Source organism: Tachyglossus aculeatus, chromosome 14, assembly GCF_015852505.1.
Source record: "Tachyglossus aculeatus isolate mTacAcu1 chromosome 14, mTacAcu1.pri, whole genome shotgun sequence".
Taxonomy (NCBI): domain Eukaryota; kingdom Metazoa; phylum Chordata; class Mammalia; order Monotremata; family Tachyglossidae; genus Tachyglossus; species Tachyglossus aculeatus.
This window is the reverse complement of record NC_052079.1, coordinates 49532489-49553577: the sequence shown is the minus strand read 5'-3', so window position 1 is coordinate 49553577 and position 21089 is coordinate 49532489. Positions and strand designations below refer to the sequence as shown.

The window sequence follows — 21089 nt, the reverse complement described above, 5'->3', positions numbered from 1 at the left end:
GGGCTCTTTCCACTGAGCCACGCTGCTTCTCTGTAGCCATTATTATTATTATTATCCACCCGGCTGCTTGTATCCACACCAGCGCTTAGTACAGTGCATGGCCCATAGTAAGCACGTAATACCCTAATTATTTTCCAGTGCTTAGAACAGCGCTCCAGAGCTTAGAACAGTGCTTGGCACATAGTAAGCGCTTAATAAATATCCTATTATTATCTTCTCCTCCTCGCCTGATCTTCCCTGAGCACTTCTGGGATGGCTACAGTTCCTGAGCAGGTTTATCCTCCTCTCCCTCCTCCCATTCCTCACTCCTCCCTCACACAACCACCATGCTCCAGTGGCAGGAACAGTCTGAGGTGGCAAGCTCTGCCCTCCCCTCCCGGGCCCCAGGCTAGCAGCCCTTCCCTAGACAGCGCTTAGAACAGTGCTTTGCACATAGTAAGTGCTTAACAAATGCCATTATTATTATTATTATTATTATTATTATTGTAAGGCTCCACGCTGCTACTGCTTTCTAACATGGAGGATGAGGTCTGGAAAAGGAGATCGTTTTCCTGGGCCTAGAAGTGGGAGATTCTTATTATTATTATTATTATTATTATTATTATTATTATTATTATTATTATTATTATTATTATTATTGTAAGGCTCCACGCTGCTACTGCTTTCTAACATGGAGGATGAGGTCTGGAAAAGAGGATCGTTTTCCTGGGCCTGGAAGTGGGAGCCCACGTTCTGTGCCTGGGACTATGGTGGGGAGGGAGTGCAGCACAGCGTAGCAGAAAGAGCACGCCTGGGAGTCGGGCATGGGTTCAAATCTCGGCTCTGCCACTTGCCTGCTCTGTGACCTTGGGCGAGTCACAAGCTAATCAAGGGGGACACAGTCCCGGTTCAGCACGGGGTTCACAGTCTTGATCCCCATTTTATAAATGAAGGCACAGAGAAGTTGACTGTGAGCCCACTGTTGGGTAGGGACCATCTCTATATGGACTTCCCAAGCGCTTAGTTCAGTGCTCTGCACACAGTAAGCGCTCAATAAATATGATTGAATGAATGAATGAATGAGTGACTTAATAATAGTAATAATAATGATGGCATTTATTAAGCGCTTACTATGTGCAAAGCACTGTTCTAAGCGCTGGGGAGGTTACAAGGTGATCAGGTCATCCCATGGAGGGGCTCACGGTCTTAATTCCCATTCTACAGATGAGGGAACTGAGGCCCAGAGAAGCGAAGTGACTTGCCCAAAGTCACCCAGCTGACAATGGGTGGAGCCAGAATTTGAACCCATGACCTCTGACTCCAAAGCCCGGGCTCTTTCCACTGAGCCAAGCTGCTTCTCAGAATTGCCCAGAATCATACAGCAGACAAACGGGGGAGTTGGGATTAGCCCCTTGTGGGCAAGGAATGTGTCTGTTTATTGTTCTTTGAACTCTCTCAAGCACTTAGTACGGTGCTCTGCCCACAGTAAGTGCTCAATAAACATGATTGATTGAATGAATGAATGAATTAGGATTTACTCACTGTCTTAATCCCCATTTTACAGCTAAGGTAACTGAGGCTCAGAGAAGTTAAGTGACTTCCCCAAGGTCACACAGCAGACACGTGGCGGAGCTGGGATTCGAACCCATGACCTCTGACTCCAAAGCCCGTGCTCTTTCCATTGAGCCACACTGCAGAGCATGGGCCGGGAGCCCCATGTGGGACAACCTGATCACTTTGTATCCCCCCAAGCGCTTAGAACAGTGCTTTGCACATAGTAAGCGCTTAACAAATGCCAACATTATTATTATTATTATTATATAGGGTTCACAGTCTTAATCCTCCTTTTACAGAGGAGGTAACTGAGGCTCAGAGAAGTGAAGTGACTTGCTCAAGGTCACACAGCAGACATGTGGTGGGGCTGGGATTCGAACCCAGGTCCTTCTGACGCCCAGGGTCGGGCTCTATCCATTAGGCCATGCTGCTTCTCTAGGCTAGGCTAAAGGACCCTGGTGACCTTCTCCCTACCTCTGGACTCTAATAATAGTAGCGCTACTAAAAATAGGGTTGGTTAACTGCCTTATGTTTGCCAAGTACTGTACTAAGTGCTGAAGTAGAGAGAAGATAATCAAATTGGACACAGTTTTGTGTAGGAAGAAAAATAGGTTGTTAATAATAATGTTGGCATTCGTTAAGCGCTTACTATGTGCAAAGCACTGTTCTAAGCGCTTAATCCCCATTTTAGAGATGAGGAAACTGTGATGCGACTCCTAGGCTGGTGCTCTTTCTTCTAGGCCACCCTATTTCCATTATAAACTGGGTCCCTTGTCTTTTTTCTTTTCTTTTTTTTTTTAATTTTTTAAATCATCATCATCAATCGTATTTATTGAGCGCTTACTATGTGCAGAGCACTGTACTAAGCGCTTGGGAAGTACAAATTGGCAACATATAGAGACAGTCCCTACCCAACAGTGGGCTCACAGTCTAAAAGTGATGGTATCTGTGAAGCGCTTACTATGTGCAAAGCACTGTTAATGATGGCATTTTTATTAAGTGCTTACTATGTGCAAAGCACTGTTCTAAGCGCCGGGGTAGAAGGTACAAGGTAATCAAGTTGTCCCACTTGGGGCTCACAGACTTCATCCCCATTTTCCAGATGAGGGAACTGAGGCCCAGAGAAGTGAAGTGACCTGCCCAAAGTCACACAGTGACAGTGCTCTGCACACAGTAAGCGCTCAATAAATACGACTGAATGAATGAATGAATTCACCCTTTACCGGTGTGTGATAACCAGATTTGGTGGTTACACTCTAGGCTGTAAGTTCTCTACAGGCAGGGAAAGTACCTGCTAACTCTGTCGTGTTGTACTCTTCCAAGCGCTTAGTACAGTGCTCTGCACACAGTAAGCGCTCAATAAATACAACTGAATGAATTCATCCTTTACCAGGATGTGATAACCAGATTTGGTGGTTACACTCTAGGCTGTAAGTTCTCTACAGGCAGAGAAAGTACCTGCTAACTCTGTCGTGTTGTACTCTTCCAAGCGCTTAGCACAGTGCTCTGCACACAGTAAGCGCTCAATAAATACGACTGAATGAATGAATGAATGAATTCACCCTTTACCAGTGTGTGATAACCAGATTTGGTGGTTAGACTCTTGTGCGATAACCAGATTTGGTGGTTACACTCTAGGCTGTAAGTTCTCTACAGGCAGGGAAAGTATCATCATCTGTTAACTCTGTCGTGTTTCTTACACTCTTCCAAGTGCTTAGTACAGTGCTCTGCACACAGTAAGCGCTCAATAAATACGATTGAATGAATGAATTCACCCTTTACCAGCGTGTGATAAACAGCCTAAAGTGTAACCACCAAATCTGGTTAAGTTCTCTATGGGCAGGGAAAGTATCTGTCAACTCTGTCGTGCTGTACTCTTCCAAGCGCTTAGTACAGTGCTCTGCACATAGTAAGTGCTCAATAAATACCATTGACTGATTAAATAAATGGGCATCTCCACCCCACACAAAGACCCACTGAGGGTGATAACCAGATTTGGTGGTTACACTTTAGGCTGTAAGTTCCCTACGGGCAGGGAAAGTACCTGCTAACTCTGTCGTGTTGTACTCTTCCAAGCGCTTAGTACAGTGCTCTGCACACAGTAAGCGCTCAATAAATACCATCGATTGATTAAATAAATGGGCATCTCCACCCCACTCCATGACCCGCTGAGGGTGATAACCAGATTTGGTGGTTACACTCTAGGCTGTAAGTTCCCTACGGGCAGGGAAAGTATCTGCTAACTCTGTCATGCTGTACTCTTCCAAGCGCTTAGTACAGTACTCTGCACACAGTAAGTGCTCAATAAAAACGACTGAATGAATGAATGAATGAATTCACCCTTTACCAGTGTGTGATAAACAGCCTAGAGTGTAACCACCAAATCTGGTTAAGTTCTCTATGGGCAGGGAAAATATCTGCCAACTCTGTCATGTTGTACTCTTCCAAGCGCTTAGTACAGTACTCTGCACATAGTAAGTGCTCAATAAATACCATTGACTGATTGAATAAATGGGCATCTCCACCCCACTCAACGACCCGCTGAGGGTGATAACCAGATTTGGTGGTTACACTCTAGGCTGTAAGTTCCCTACGGGCAGGGAAAGTATCTGCTAACTCTGTCGTGCTGCACTCTTCCAAGCGCTTAGTACAGTGCTCTGCACACAGTAAGTGCTCAATAAATACGACTGAATGAATGAATGAATGAATTCACCCTTTACCAGTGTGTGATAAACAGCCTAGAGTGTAACCACCAAATCTGGTTAAGTTCTCTAGGGGCAGGGAAAGTATCTGCCAACCCTGTCGTGTTGTACTCTTCAAAGCGCTTAGTACAGTGCTCTGCACATAGTAAGTGCTCAATAAATACCATCGATTGATTAAATAAATGGGCATCTCCACCCCACTTAATGACCTGCTGAGGTTGATAACCAGATTTGGTGGTTACACTCTAGGCTGTAAGTTCCCTACGGGCAGGGAAAGTATCTGCTAACTCTGTCGTGCTGCACTCTTCCAAGCGCTTAGTACAGTGCTCTGCACACAGTAAGTGCTCAATAAATACGACTGAATGAATGAATGAATGAATTCACCCTTTACCAGTGTGTGATAAACAGCCTAGAGTGTAACCACCAAATCTGGTTAAGTTCTCTAGGGGCAGGGAAAGTATCTGCCAACCCTGTCGTGTTGTACTCTTCAAAGCGCTTAGTACAGTGCTCTGCACATAGTAAGTGCTCACTAAATACCATCGATTGATTAAATAAATGGGCATCTCCACCCCACTTAATGACCTGCTGAGGTTGATAACCAGATTTGGTGGTTACACTCTAGGCTGTAAGTTCCCTATGGGCAGGGAAAGTATCTGCTAACTCTATCGCGCTGTACTCTTCCAAGCGCTTAGTACAGTGCTCTGCACATAGTAAGTGCTCAATAAATACCATCGATTGATCAAATAAATGGGCATCTCCACCCCACTCAACAACCCGCTGAGGGTGATAACCAGATTTGGTGGTTACACTCTAGGCTGTAAGTTCCCTACGGGCAGGGAAAGTATCTGCTAACTCTGTCGTGCTGTACTCTTCCAAGCGCTTAGTACAGTGCTCTGCACACAGTAAGCGCTCAATAAATACGACTGACTGAATGAATGAATGAGTTCACCCTTTACCAGTGTGTGATAAACAGCCTAGAGTGTAACCACCAAATCTGGTTAAGTTCTCTACGGGCAGGGAAAATATCTGCCAACTCTGTCGTGTTGTACTCTTCCAAGCGCTTAGTACAGTGCTCTGCACATAGTAAGTGCTCAATAAATACGACTGACTGACTGACTGACTGAATGAATGAATGAATGAATGAATGAATTCACCCTTTACCAGTGTGTGATAAACAGCCTAGAGTGTAACCACCAAATCTGGTTAAATTCTCTATGGGCAGGGAAAGTATCTGCCAACTCTGTCGTGTTGTACTCTTCAAAGCGCTTAGTACAGTGCTCGGTACATAGTGAGCGCTCAATAAATACCATCGATTGATTAAATAAATGGGCATCTCCACCCCACTCAACGACCCGCTGAGGTTGATAACCAGATTTGGTGGTTACACTCAAGGCTGTTAGTTCCCTACGGGCAGGGAAAGTATCTGCTAACTCTGTCGCGCTGTACTCTTCCAAGCGCTTAGTACAGTGCTCTGCACATGGTAAGCGCTCAATAAATACCGTCGATTGATTAAATAAATGGTTATCTCCACCCCACTCAACGACCGCTGAGGGTGACAGTTGTCCTTGTCATATTGTAGAGGAGGATGGGTTAGGGTTAAGGGGGAGAGGGGTGTTAAGAGGGGTGAGGGAAATAGAGCAGCCCGGGCCCGGGAGTCAGAAGGTCATGGGTTCTAATCCATGCTCCGCCGCTTCTCTGCTGTGTGACGTTGGGCAATCCGCTTCACGTCTCTGGGCCTCAGTTACCTCAACTGGAAAATGAGGGTGGGGACTCTGAGCCGCACACGGGACAGGGGCTGTGTCCAACTCGATTTGCTTGCCTCCACCCCAGCGCTTAGCACATAGTAAGCGCTTAGCAAATGCCATCATTATAGGAAAGCAGCGTGGCTCAGCGGAAAGAGCCCGGGCTTGGGAGTCAGAGATCATGGGTTCTAATCCCGGCTCCGCCGCTTGTCAGCTGGGTGACCTTGGGAAAATCACTTCACTTCTCTGGGCCTCAGTTCCCTCATCCGTGAAATGGGGATGAAGACTGTGAGCCCCACGTGGGACAGCCCGATCACCTTGTATCCTTCCCAACGCTTAGAACGGTGCTTTGCACGTAGTAAGCGCTTAACAAATGCCATCATTATAGGGAAGCAGCGTGGCTCAGTGGAAAGAGCCCGGGTTTGGGAGTCAGAGGTCATGGGTTCTAATCCCGGCTCTGCCGCTTGTCAGATGGATCAATCAATCAATCGTATTTATCGAGCGCTTACTGTGTGCAGAGCACTGTACTAAGCGCTTGGAAGAGTACAACACGACAGAGTGATAACCATCATCATCATCAATTGTATTTATTGAGCGCTTACTGTGTGCGGAGCACTGTGCTAAGCGCTTGGGAAGTACAAGTTGGCAACGTATAGGGTCGGTCCCTACCCACCAGTGGGCTCACAGTCTAGCCGGATGACCTTGGGCAAATCACTTCACTTCTCTGGGCCTCAGTTCCCTCATCTGTAAAACGGGGATGAAGACTGTGAGCCCCACGTGGGCCAACCCGATGACCCTGTGTCCTCCCCGGCGCTTAAAACAGTGCTTGGCACATAGTAAGCGCTTGACAAATGCCGTCGTTACGATTATATTAACACTATTCCCGAATCCCTGTGACTTTGAGGAGGGGATGGGGTCCTTAGCACCCTGGGGGGGGGTGGGTGACCCTTGACCCTCCGGGAGGCCCATTGTCCCTGTGACGTTCGGGGGGGTCACTCATTCATTCATTCATTCACCGCTGTGTGCAGAGCACTGTACTAAGCGCTTGGGAAGTCCAAGTTGGCAACGTATAGCGCCGGTCCCTGCCCAACGGTGGGCTGAGCGGGGGTCCGGGGGTCGGCGGGGGTGGGCTGTCGCTCTGGGCCGGGCCGTCCGGCCGTCCGTCCGTCCGTCTGTCCGTGGGTGGGTCCCGCTCCGGCCCCCGTGCCCCCTCCTCCCTGGGCCCACCCCCCCCTCCCCCCTCCTCGGGCCCCGGGTCTCACAGCAAGTCCGGGCGGTGCCGGTGCAGGAGGGCGCAGAAGGCCAGGCCGTCCCGGAAGGAGCCGCTGAGGTCCCGGATCTCCACGCCGCGGTAGCCCCGGCACTGGCGGCGGCACCAGGCCTGCAGGGCCGCCCGGGGGCCCGACATGGCGCCCTCGCCCACCGGCTCCGGAGGCGGCCGGCCCGGGACAAGCCCCGGGGGACAAGCCCCGGGACCCGAGCCCCGGAGCTCCAGACCTCCTTCCTTCCCTCCCTCCGTCCCTCCCTCCCTTCCTCCGCCGCCGCCGCTGCCTCCCTCCGCCTGCAGAGGGCGTGGCTCCGGCTTCGGCTCCGGGCGGCTCCTGACGGACACCCCTCCTTCTCCTCCTCCTCCCCTCCTCCTCCTCCTCCTCCTCCCCTTCCCCTCCTGTCCCCCTCCTCCTCCTCCCCCCTCCTCCTCCCCCCCCGCCTCCCCTTCCCCTCCTCCTCCCCCTTCCCTCCTCCTCCCACCTTCCCTCCTCCCCTCCTCCTCCTCCTCTCTTCTCTTCTCCTCCTCCCCCCCCCTCCTCCCCCCCCTCCTCCCCCCTCCTCCTCCCCTTCCCCTCCTCCTCCCCCTTCCCTCCTCCTCCCCCCTTCCCTCCTCCCCTCCTCCTCTCTTCTCTTCTCCTCCTCCTCTCTTCTCTTCTCCTCCTCCTCTCCTCCTCCCCGCTTTCTTTCCCCTCCTCTTCTCCTCCTCCTCCTCTCTTCTCTTCTCCTCCTCCTCCCCCCTCCTCCCCCCTCCTCCTTCCCCCTCCCTCCCTCCCTCCTCCTCCCCCCTCCCTCCCTCCTCCTCCCCCCCTCCCTCCCTCCTCCTCCCCCCTCCCTCCCTCCTCTTCCCTCCTCCCCTCCTCCTCCTCTCCTCCTCCTCCCCTCTTTCGTTCCCCTCCTCTTCTCCTCCTCCTCCTCTCTTCTCCTCCTTCTTCCTCCTCCTCCCCTTCGTCCTCCTCCTCCTCCCCTCTCCTCTCCTCCTCCCCCCTCCCTCTTCTCCTCCCCCCCCTCTTCTCCCCCCTCCCTCTTCTCCCTCCTCCCCCCCTCCCTCTTCTCCCTCCTCCCCCCCTCCCTCTTCTCCCTCCTCCCCCCTCCCTCTTCTCCCTCCTCCCCCCTCCCTCTCCTCCCTCCTCCCGCCCCTCCCGCGGTCTGCTCAGACCTGCCCGGCCCAACCCGGCCCGGCCCTGCCCTGCCCGGCGGGGGCGGCCCCGCTTACTCACCCAATCCTATTTATTCACTCATTCATATTCACTGAGCGCATACTGTGTGCGGGGCGCTGTACTAAGCGCCTCACTGTACTCCCCTCTTGCTCCCTTCATTAGGTGGGCCCAGGGCCCGGAGTCTGCCCTCTCCCCTCTCCCACCTCCCCGATGATGATGATGATGACATTTGTCAAGCGCTTACTATGCGCCAAGCACTGTTCTAAGCCCTGGGAGAGATACAAGGTCATCACGTTGTCCCAGGTGGGGCTCACAGTCTTCATCCCCATTTCACAGATGAGGGAACTGAGGCCCAGAGAAGTGAAGTGACTTGCCCAAGGAAACACAGTTGACAAGTGATAGAGCTGGGATTAGAACCCACGACCTCTGACTCCCAAACCCGGCCTCTATCCACCGAACCACGCTTTGACACTCCAGCCCTACAATATTTATGTAAATATTCCAATGCTCCACTATTTTCCCTACCCTATTTATCTTAATATTTGTCCTCTCCCGCTAGACTGTAAGCTCCTCGTGGCCAGGGAGTCTAACAATCAATCAGTGATATTTATTAATCACTTACCGTGTGCAGAGCACTGTCCTAAGCGCTTGGGAGAGTACGATAATGTGCCTGTTATATTGTACACTCCCAGTCTTAATCCCATACTGTAAACGCTCTCCAAACTATAAACTCATTACGGGCAGGGACTGTCTGCTGATTCTGTTGTATTTACTCTCCCAAGTGCTTAATACAGTGCTCCGCAATAGTAAGCACTCAATAAATAGCATTGATTGATTGATTTTATAGATGAGGTTAACTGAGGCCGAGAGAAGTTAAGTGATTTGCTCAAGGTCACACAGCATTCAAGTGGCAGACCTGGGATTACAACCCATTTTAATTTTAATTAGAACCCATTTTAATCTCCATTTTACAGATGAGGTAACTAAGGCAAAGAGAAGCGGCGTGGCTCAGTGGAAAGAGCCCGGGCTTTGGAGTCAGAGGTCATGGGTTCAAATCCTGACTCCGCCAATTGCCAGCTGTGTGACTTTGGGCAAGTCACTTCACTTCTCTGCACCTCAGTTCCCTCATCTGTAAAATAGGGATTAAGACTGTGAGCCCCCTGTGGGATAACCTGATCGCCTTGTAACCTCCCCAGGGCCTAGAACAGTGCTTTGCACACAGTAAGCGCTTAATAAATGCCATCATTATTATTATTATTATTACTTCACTTCTCTGTGCCTCAGTTCCCTCATCTGAAAAAAAGGGATTAAGACTGTGAGCCCCCTGTGGGACAACCTGATCGCCTTGTAACCTCCCCAGCGCTTAGAACAGTGCTTTGCACATAGTAAGCGCTTAATAAATGTCATCATTATTATTATTATTAAAGAGAAGTGAAGTAACTTCCCCAAGGCTTCACAGCAGACAAGTAGAAATGTTACCTCATCGGATCCCTACCCAGGGAATGTGTTTACCAACTCTGTTATATTGTACTCTCCCAAGCGCTTAGTACAGTGCTCTGCACACAGTAAGCGCTCAATAAATGATTGATGCTTATCCTTTCTCCTCTCCCACAACACCCCAGCCTGCTCACTTCACCCATTTATCTCCAATCTACTCTCTGGCCACTGACCCCCTCCTCCGTCCCTCCCTCTTCAAATCGGACAGACCATCAGAAGCACGGCTAGAGCACGGGCCCCCATCGTCAGAGGGTTACAGGTTCTAATCCCGTCTCTGCCACTTGTCTGCTGTGTGACCTTGGGCAAGCCACATCGTTTCCCTGGGCCTCAGTTCCCTCATCTGTAAAATGGGGGTTGAGACTGTGAGCCCCACGTGGAGCAGGGACTGTGTCCAACCTGATTTGCTTGTGATAATAATGATAGCATTTAGTAAGCGCTTACTGTGTGCAAAGCACTGTTCTCAGCGCTGGGGAGGTTACAAGGTGATCAGGTTGTCCCACGGGGGACTCACAGTCTTAATCCCTATTATGTAGATGAGATAACTGAGGTGCAGAAAAGTTTAGTGACTTGCCCAAAGTCACACAGCTAAGTGGGGGAGCCGGGATCTGAATCCATGACCTCTGACTCCAAAGCCCGGGCTCTTTCCACTGAGCCACGCTGCTTCTCCAACCTACCCGAGCACTCAGTAAAGTACCTGGCACATAGTACACGCTTAACAGATGCCATAATAATAATTATTATTATTACCACCACTCTCCCCATCTTCAAAGCCCTACTAAAATCAGTTCTCCTCCAGGAAGTCTTCCCTGACCAAGCTCTCCTTTCCCTATTTTCCCTCCCTTCTGCAGCACTTAGATAACTCATCCCTCCCTCCCCATCTCAGCCTTTATGTGCACATCCTTATCTCTGTTCCTTCCAGTACTTTATTTTAGTGTCTATCTCCCCTGCTAGACTGTAAATTCCTTGAGGGCAAGGATGGTGTCCATTAATCTATTTTTCCCTCCCGAGCGCTAAGTACAGTGCTCTGCACCGAGTAAGCACTCAGTAAATCCCACTGATTGATTGATCTGATTGAGCAGAGAGGCCTCATTCACCCTTTCTTTCATAGAGTTTTAGCGGGTAGCAAAATTGTCTTTCATTCATCCAATTGTATTTACTGACTGTGTACAGAACACTGTATTAAGCACTTGGAAAGTACAATTCGGCAATAAAGAGACAATCCCTGCGCATGCAGGGCTTACAGTCTAATGATAATAATAATAATAATAATGGCATTAGTTAAGTGCTTACTATGTGCAAAGCACTGTTCTAAGCGCTGGGGGGATGCAATGGGATCAAGTTGTCTTTTAGACTGTGAGCCCACTGTTGGGTAGGGACTGTCTCTATATGTTGCCAACTTGTACTTCCCAAGCGCTTAGTATAGTGCTCTGCACACAGTAAGCACGCAATAAATACGATTGATGATGAAGTTGTCCCACGTGGGGCTCACAGTCTTAATCCTCATTTTACAGATGAGGTAACTGAGGCTCAGAGAAGTCAAGTGACTTGCCCAAGGTCACACAGCAGACATGTGGCGGAGCCGGGATTCAAACCCATGAACTCTGACTTCGAAGCCCGTGCCCTTTCCACTGAGCCATGCTGCTCCTCTAGAGTCTAGAGTAGGGAAGACGGACATCATCAATCGTCATCATCAATCGTATTTATTGAGCGCTTACTGTGTGCAGAGCACTGTACTAAGCGCTTGGGAAGTACAAATTGGCAACATATAGAGCCAGTCCCTACCCAACAGTGGGCTCACAGTCTAAAAGGGGGAGACAGAGAACAAAACCAAACGTACTAACAAAATAAAATAAATAGAATAGATATGTACAAGTAAAAAATAAATAAATAAATAAATAAAACAAGTAAACAGGCATCCATATAAATAAATAGAATTACAGATATATACACATCAAAACAGCTAAACAGGCAATAATATAAATAAATAGAACTACAGATATGTACATATATACATAAGTGTCATGGGGCGGGGAGAGGGGGGTAAAGGAAAGGGAGTGAGTTGAGGTGATGTGGAAGGGAGGGGGAGCTGAGGAAAGGGAGGGCTTTATTGAGCGCTTAATGTGTGCCAAGCACTGTACTAAGCGCTTAGCACTATACAGTCTTTCTGATTTCTCTGATATCCAACCCAGTCAGCCCTGGAAAAACCTATGCTTGGCTTCCTCTTCCCATCCCCCTTATCCGGAAACAGACACAGAACAAGGATGTGTTTTTCACGTTGCTGTGCCCAGTGAGAAATGAGTCCAAGAGCCTGGTCTCTTGTTCAGGTCATTTACCTCCACTGCCTTCGCTTCTTCCTCAATACTTCCCCCGGGACTGCAAGATGATCTTCCGCCCGAAGCATTGAGTGCCTTGTGGATCATCATCATCATCAATCGTATTTATTGAGCACTTACTATGTGCAGAGCACTGTACTAAGCGCTTGGGAAGTACAAATTGGCAATATATAGAGACAGTCCCTACCCAACAGTGGGCTCACAGTCTAAAAGGGGGAGACAGAGAACAAAACCAAACATACTAGCAAAATAAAATAAATAGAATAGATATGTACACATAAAATAAATAAATAGAGTAATAAATATGTACAAACATATATACATATATACAGGTGCTGTGGGGAAGGGAAGGAGGTAAGATGGGGGGGATGGAGAGGGGGACGAGGGGGAGAGGAAGGAAGGGGCTCAGTCTGGGAAGGCCTCCTGGAGGAGGTGAGCTCTCAGCAGGGCCTTGAAGGGAGGAAGAGAGCTAGCTTGGCGGATGGGCAGAGGGAGGGATGCAGCGCACTGTACTAAGCACTTGGGAAGACAGAGGAGCAGCTTGGCTTCTTCAATAGTTAAGAACTCTGATTCAAGAAGTTTATAATCTAGCAGGTGAGGCCGAGGCTAAAATTGATTTTCAAAAAAGAGGAAGTTATAGACCCAAAAAAATGTATATTAGGGCTAAGAGAGGGTGTGAATAGCACTTACGTGGCAGGGAAGTTCTGAAGTGGCAGTTGAGGGGATATAAATAATGAATAATGACAACTGTGGTATTTGTTAAGCACTTATCTGCCAAAATCTGGGGTAGAGTTAGCACAATTAGATGAGCCACAGTCCCTGGCTTATTATTCTTATATATAATATATATAATTATTATATTTATTTAAAATTTATTTATTTATTTAAAATATTATATAATAATAATTGTATTTCTTGAGAGTTTACTGTATGCAAAGCACTGTACTAAGCGCTTGGGAGAGTACAATATAACACCAGACACATTCCCTGCCCACAATGAGCTCACAGTCTAGACAGCCTACACGAGACTCACAGTCTAGCGGGGAGAGACAACAGCTTATTGAATCCCCATTTTACAGATGAGGAAATCGAGGCCCAGAGAAGTTCAATGACTCGTTCAAAGTCACACAACCGGCAAGTTGACAGAGGAGGGATTAGGATCCAGGGCTTCTGACTCCTGGTCCTGTGCGATGCTGGGAGGTTACAGATAACAATAGTAATAATGATAATAATGGCATTTATTAAGCGCTTACTATGTGCAAAGCACTGTTCTAAGCGCTGGGGAGGTTACAAGGTGATCAGGTTTTCCCACGGGGGGCTCACAGTCCCCATTTTACTGATGAGGTAACTGAGGCACAGAGAAGTGAGGTGACTTGACCAAGGGCTTCTTGGAGGGAAGACGTGATTGAATATCATAAGAGTAATCGTATTTATTAATGAGAAGCAGCGTGGCTTAATGGAAAAAGCACGGGCTTGGGAGTCTGAGGACATGGAATCTAATCCCGGCTCCTCCACTTGTCTGCTGTGTAACCTTGGGCAAGTCAGTTAACTTATCTGTGCTTCAGCTCATCTGTAAAATGGGGATTAGGACTGTGAGCCCCACGTGGGACAACCTAATGACCCTGTACCTACTCCAGCACTTAGAACAGTGCTTGGCACATAGTAAGTGCTTAACAAGAACCATCATTATCATCAAGTGCTTACTTCATTCACAGCCCTGAACTAAGAGGTGAGTGTCTGTATGGACTAAGTGCTTAGGGAATAGCCCTCATTTTCCCCTACTCATTTTTGCTTCTGTGACACCTATACATTTGGATCTGTACTCTTTAAGCAGCTGATATTCATCCCCACAGCACTTCTGTACACATCTGAATTGCATTTTAATGTCTGTCTTCCCCTCTATTCTGCATGTGAGCAGGGGTCACCTCTACCAACTCTATTGCACTTTCCTACACGCTTAGTACAGTGCTCTGCACACATTAAGCACTCAATAATGATAGTCGAAAAAAGACTGTCATTCAACCACCCTTGCCTTGGAGGCCAACACCTTGTCACTCGCCGCTCAAAGCCCTCTTGGCCAGGGACTGCCCCATCTGAGAGTTCAGAGGTGCCCTGATGGCATTGGGGCTGGACCCCCAAAACAGAGTAGCCGGTGGGTTGGGTGAGTAGTAAAGGGAGGTGGATAATAATAATAATTAATAATGACGGTATTTGTTATTCATTCATTCATTCAACCATATTTATTGAGCACTTGCTGTGTGCAGAGCACTGTACTAAGTGCTTGGGAAGTACAAGTCGGCAACATCTAGAGACGGTCCCTACCCAACACAGGCTCACAGTCTAGAAGGGGGAGACAGACAACAAAACAAAACCCTTACTATGTTATTTGCACATAATAAGAGCTTAATAAATGCCATCAGTATTTACTTGTTATGCCCTTACTAGGAGCCAAGTGCTGTTCTAAGCGCGGGGGTAGGTACAAGCTAATCAGGTTGGATACAGTCCCTGTCCCACATGGGGCTCAATGAACGAATGAATATGGTGGTTTGTAGAGATGACTCCTGTCCCCTCAGAGTTTACAATCTAGCTGGGGAGACCGTCGCTAAAATAAATTACAGGAAGGAAGAACACAAAGATCTGTACATCAGGACAACTGGAGTGGGAGGTGAGAACTCAAATGCTTAGCTGACATAGAATAGAAAGATGCAAGATTAATAATAAAAATAATAATAACGGTATTTAAGCACTTACTCTTTGCCAAGCACTGTTCTAAATGCTGATTAATCAGAAAAGACCTCCCGAATTGCTCTCCCCAACTTCAAAGCCTTTTAGAAGGCACATGTCCTCCTACTTTTCAGATAACTGAGGCACAGAGAAATTAAGTGACTCGTCCAAGGTCACACAGCGGACAAGTGGCGGAGACTGGATTAGAACCCGGGTCCTTCCGTCTCCTAGGCCCTGGGCTCTATCTACTAGGCCACCCTGCCTCTGGTTGAAGATCCCAGGCTGTTACCGTGCCCCTGAGTGAGTCAGAGACCTGGCAGGGCCCGCTGGCACCAAGAACCTCCCTCCAGGGGCGGCTGGAGTGCCAGCCCAGCAGGCCCCGGCTCAGGCCCGAACAATGAGGCTCTTGTGGGGATGGCGGCGGATGGCGGCGGGCGGGCGGGCGGATGGGGGTGGCCGTGGGAGGCTCGGGAGGTGTGGAATGGCACGCCGCTCCACTTCCTCCCAGGCCCCGGACCCCATCCTCCATCCGCTCCCGGTGGCTCCCATGAGAGGAAGGAGTGCTCTGAGTATGCAGGGTCGCCAGCCTTGGGGGGCAGCTCGGGGCCCGGACGCTGGTGGTATTCCATGCTGCAGATTCCCGCCCACCCCCCCGGGAATGCAGACTATGCCCAAGTTGGCGGGGAGAACCAGACCACTGGAGCCGCCATCCGGGTCTTGTCCAAACAGCCAGGCACCCTACTTGCCCCCAACCCACCCCGCCACCAGACTGGCCCCACTGGTCTGCCCATGGGGAACACAGAGGGGTTGGGTGCCTGGATTTTTTTTTTCTAAAAAAAAAATCAACCCGCACATCTCCCCACTCTTCAGAAATTTCCAACGGTCGCCCACCCACCTCCGCATCAAACAGAAACACCTCACTGTCGCTTTTTTTTTAATTATTATTATGTGACCATGGGCAAGTCACTTCTCTGTGACTCAGTTATCTCATCCGTAAAATGGGGATTGAGACCGTGAGCCCCACAAGAGACACTCTGTCCAACGTGACTTGCTTGTATCCACCCCAGTGCTTAGTGCCGTGCCTGACTTGTAGCAGGTGCTTTACAAATACCATCTTTATTATTAATAATAATAGGGGCATCAGATCACCCCCTCCTACCTTACCTTGCTGGTCTTTTAAGACAACTCAACCCACACTCTGTAGTCCTCTAACACCAACCTATGTGCTCTACCACCATTTCACCAGTCTCACTGCCAACTCCTGGCTCGCTTCCTCCCTCTGGCCTGAAACACCTTCCCCCTTCTTCTAGACTGTGAGCCCACTGTTGGGTAGGGACCATCTCTATGTGTTGCCAACTTGTACTTCCCAAGCGCTTAGTACAGTGCTATGCACACAGTAAGCGCTCAATAAATACTATTGATTGATTGATTGATTCAATTCTGTTAGGCTACCACTCTCCCCACTTTTGAAGCCCAACTAAAACCACACCTCCTTCAAGAAGCCTGCCCTGACTAACCTCCCATTTCCCCATGCTATTCGCCCTCCTTTCTGGGTCACTTATGCACTCGGGTCTGTACTCTTTGCGCACTTTAATAGTCACTCCATCCCCACGGCATTTATTTACACGGAAATGTCTGTGATATCAATAGTACTTTTTGATTGCTTACCATATGCAGAGCACTGTATTAAGTAGTTGGGAAGGCACTTATATATATATAATTATATTTACTTATATTGATGCCTGTTCACTTGTTCTGATGTCTGTCTCTCCCCCTATAGACTGGAAGCCCGGTGTGGGCAGGGATTGTCTCTCTTTATTGCTGAATTGTACTTTCCAAGTGCTTAGTACAGTGCTCTGCACACAGTAAGGGCTCAATAAACACGATTGAATGAATGAATGAATATGGTGGTTTGTAGAGATGATTCCTGTCCCCTCAGAGTTTACAATCTAGCTGGGGAGACCGTCGCTAAAATAAATTACAGGAAGGAAGAACACAAAGATCTGTACATCAGAACAACTGGAGTGGGAGGTGAGAACCCAAATGCTTAGCTGACATGGAATAGAAAGATGCAAGATTAATAATAAAAATAATAATAATGGTATTTAAGCACTTACTCTTTGCCAAGCACTAAGTGCTGATTAATCAGAAAAGACCTCCCGAATTGCTCTCCCCAACTTCAAAGCCTTATTGAAGGCACATCTCCTCCAAGAAGCCTTCCCTGACTAAGCCCTCCTCCCCTTCCCTTCATTCTTCCCTGACTCCAGTCCCAAGACACTTATGTAATTTAGTGCTGAGAGTACAATATAACTTCTAGACTGTGAGCCCGTTGTTGGGTAGGGACTGTCTCTATATGTTGCCAATTTGTACTTCCCAAGCCCTTAGTACAGTGCTCTGCACATAGTAAGCGCTCAATAAATATGATTGATTGATTGATTGATTGATTCATTCATTTATAATAATGTCTTTCTCCCCCTCTAGACTGTGAGCTCACTGTGGGCAGGGAATGGTTCTGTTTATTGTTCATTCAATCGTATTTATTAATTTACTTCATTCATTCGTATTTATTGAGCGCTTACAGCGTGCAGAGCACTATACTAAGCGCTTGGGAAGTACAAGTCGGCAACATACAGAGACGGTCCCTACCCAACAACGGGCTCACAGTCTAGAAGTTATATTGTACTCTCCCAAGCACTCAGTACAGTGCTAAATGCGAGGGAATGAATGTATGAATGAATCCTGGAGGGATTTCAGTAGGGTTTTGAAGATGTGGAGATCAGGGGTCATCTGCCAAACGTGAAGGGGTAGGATTTCCAGGCAGAAGGAAGGATGTGTGCAAGAGGTTGGTGGCTTGATGAGAATGAGGCAATTGGATTAAAACTCCATGGATACACTACCAGAACAACTGCAGACGGAGAACGGGGCGTTCTGGTGTCCGCGGTGTCGCTACGGTTCGGAAATGACTCGACGGCATAAGACAAGACTTGGAGTAAAGACTGTGAGTTGGGAGGGTAGTGGGAAAGGAGAAGTAGGGGAAAGAGCTGATCAAATGCCTTAAAGCTAATGCTCTGGAGTTTCTCCCTGATTCATAATGTTTAATAAGAATTTTGGTACTCCCTAAGCACTCACTATGTGTCAAGCATTGTTCTGAGCACTGGGGATGACAAGAAAATAATAATAATGGCATTTATTCAGTGCTTACTATGTGCAAAGCACTGTTCTAAGGACTGGGGAGGTTACAAGGTGATCAGGTTGTCCCTCGTGGGGCTCACAGTCAATCAATCAATCAATCAATCAATCGTATTTATTGAGCGCTTACTATGTGCAGAGCACTGTACTAAGCGCTTGGGAAGCACAAATTGGCATCACATAGAGACAGTCCCTACCCAACAGTGGGCTCACAGTCTAAAAGGGGGAGACAGAGAACAGAACCAAACATACCAACAAAATAAAATAAGTAGGATAGAAATGTACAAGTAAAATAAATAAATAAATAGATAAACAGAGTAATAAATATGTACAACCATATATACATATATACAGGTGCTGTGGGGAAGGGAAGGAGGTAAGACGGGAGGATGGAGAGGGGGACGAGGGGGAGAGGAAAGAAGGGGCTCAGTCTGGGAAGGCCTCCTGGAGGAGGTGAGCTCTCAGCAGGGCCTGAGCTCTCAGCAGGGCCAGTCTTAATCCCCATTTTACAGAGGAAGTAACTGAGGCCCAGAGAAGTGAAGTTGTTGCCACCTTTTACTTCCCAAGCGCTTAGTACAGTGCTCTGCACAGTAAGTGCTCAATAAATACAATTGAATGAATGAAGTGACTTGCCCAAAGTCACCCAGCTGACAATTGGTGGAGCCGGGATTTGAACCCATGACCTCCGACTCCAAAGCCCGGGCTCTTTCCACTGAGCCACGCTGGTTCGACACAGCCCGTCCCACGTGGGGCTCCCGCTCTTCATCCCCATTTTACAGATGACGTAACTGAGGCCCAGAGAAGTGAAGTGACTTACCTGAGATCACACAACAGACGTGTGGCGGCAGCGGGATTAGAGCCCGTGACCTTCTGACTCCCAGACTCGTGCTCTAGCCACTAAGCCAGGATGATTCAGACGCGAATGGGGAACTGGTGGAGGTCTTCGAGATCCAGGGTATCTTATAAAAATGATCTGAGCAGCGGAGCAGAGCACAGTATGGGCTGGAGAGGGGAAGAGACTGGGAACACCTGTAAATTATTCATTTCACATTAATATCTGTCTCCTCCCACTCTAGACTGTAAGCTCCTTGTGGTCAGGGAATGTGTTTATTGTTGTATTGTACTCTCCCAAGCACTTAGTACAGTCCTCTGCACACCGTAAGCGCTCAGTAAGTACAATTGAATGAGCAGGGAGACCAGCGAGGAGGCTGACGCAGTAGTCGAATCTGGATAGGATTGGAGAAGCAGCGTGACTCAGTGGAAAGAGCCCAGGCTTTGGGTTCAAATCCTGCTCCGCCAATTATCAGCTGTGTGACTTTGGGCAAGTCACTTCTCTGGGCCTCAGTTCCCTCATCTGTAAAACGGGGATTAAGACTGTGAGCCCCACATGGGACAACCTGATTACCTTGTAACCTTCCCAGCACTTAGAACAGTGTTTTTCACATAGTAAGCGATTAAAAATGCCATTATTATTATTATTATAGATGTGCCAGGGGCAGTTTGGAGTGGAAGGCGTGGATGGTGAGATTCAACTCCATCCTGTTATTCATTCAATCGTATTTATTGAGCGCTTACTGTGTGCAGAGCGCTGTACTAAGCGCTTGGGAAGTCCAAGTCAACATACAGGGACGGTCCCTACCCAACAACAGGCTCACAGTCTAGAAGGGGGAGACAGACAACGAAACAAAACATGTTGACAGGTGTCAAAACCGTCAGAACAAAAGTTCAGCAGGAGTGTGCAAGTCACAGGTTTCACTATTGCTTTCCAGAAGGCTTTCTTTTTTCACTTCCTTCTCTCCCAGAGGCAGAGGAAAGGAGGACATTGTTCTAAGAGCAAAAGTTTTGGCTAATCCCTCCTTATTTCCCCCCTCCCAGGCCCAGGGGCACCTAGTAGGCAAGGAAGCAGGTTGGTGGGTGGCAGAGCGGGCGCTTTTCCCAGGCTTGCTCCGGTCGGACTCTGCTGAGCCTTCCCTCTCCTCCTGTCCGGGCCGGCCTTGCCGACGCCACCTCAGCGTAGGCTGGCATTACTCATCTTTTGACTAATGGAGAAGTTGAAGCCCTGACTAGCTAATTGTCTCTGTTGTGTAGCAGGAGCAAAGCCATTCTTCACTTTTTTTTTTTAATGGTATTTGCTAAGCACTTGCTATGTGCCAGGCACTGCTCTAAGCGGTGGGGTAGATACAAATTAATCAGGTTGGATGCAGTCCCTGTCCCGCATGGGGCTCACTGTTTTGATCCCCCAACTGAGGTCCCAGGGAAATAAAGTGACTTGCCCAAGGTCACGCAGCACCCAAGCAGCATTAAAACCCAGTTCCTTCTGGCTCCGTGGCCAAGGCTCTAGACATTATTCATGCAACGGTTTTTATTGAGTGCTATGTGCAGAGCGCTGTACTAAACGCTTGGAAAGTACATTTTGACTGTCCACTCTCTTTTCATTCCTCCTCTCATTCACTCTCTCCCCCTTCTAGACTGTGAGCCCACTGTTGGGTAGGGACCGTCTCTGTTGCCAACTTGTACTTCCCAAGCGCTTAGTACTGTGCTCTGCACACAGTGAGCGCTCAATAAATACGATTGAATGAATGAATGAACGAAATTCCTTCTCTCAGCCGCCCAGCCAGTCCCTCCTTTCCCACACCTTCCAGGCACCCTGCTCAGCTTGTAGGGCACCAGAGGCAGGGGCACGCTGACCGCCCACTTTTCCCTCAGTCCTCCTCCCGTAGTGCTTTGTTCTTAGCTGTATGAGGTGAAGGGGGAAGGGACCCTGGTGGGGAGGTGGAGGAGATATTGATCATTTCTAACTAAACCCGGACATGGGAGTTTAGGAACGTTTAGGGAGGAAATGATGGGTGCTCTGGCACCAGCTTCATCCGCCAACCTGATGCCAGGATCCAACTGGCCCGTTCCCTTTCTCTCGGCAGGAGCCCCAAATACTACAGCCCGATT

General features: G+C 48.5%; 1 protein-coding gene across 1 annotated transcript in view; it reads right to left on the bottom strand.

Moving 5' to 3' along the window:
• The window catches only part of MICALL1 (MICAL like 1), a 43476-nt gene extending 36076 nt beyond the window's left edge, over positions 1–7400 (bottom strand). Inside the window, exon 1 of the mRNA XM_038756783.1 lies at positions 7240–7400. Coding sequence (XP_038612711.1) covers positions 7240–7385 — 146 coding nt within the window. The 5' untranslated portion in view covers positions 7386–7400. The remainder of the gene's footprint in view (positions 1–7239) is intronic.
• Positions 7401–21089: the final 13689 nt, after the last annotated feature.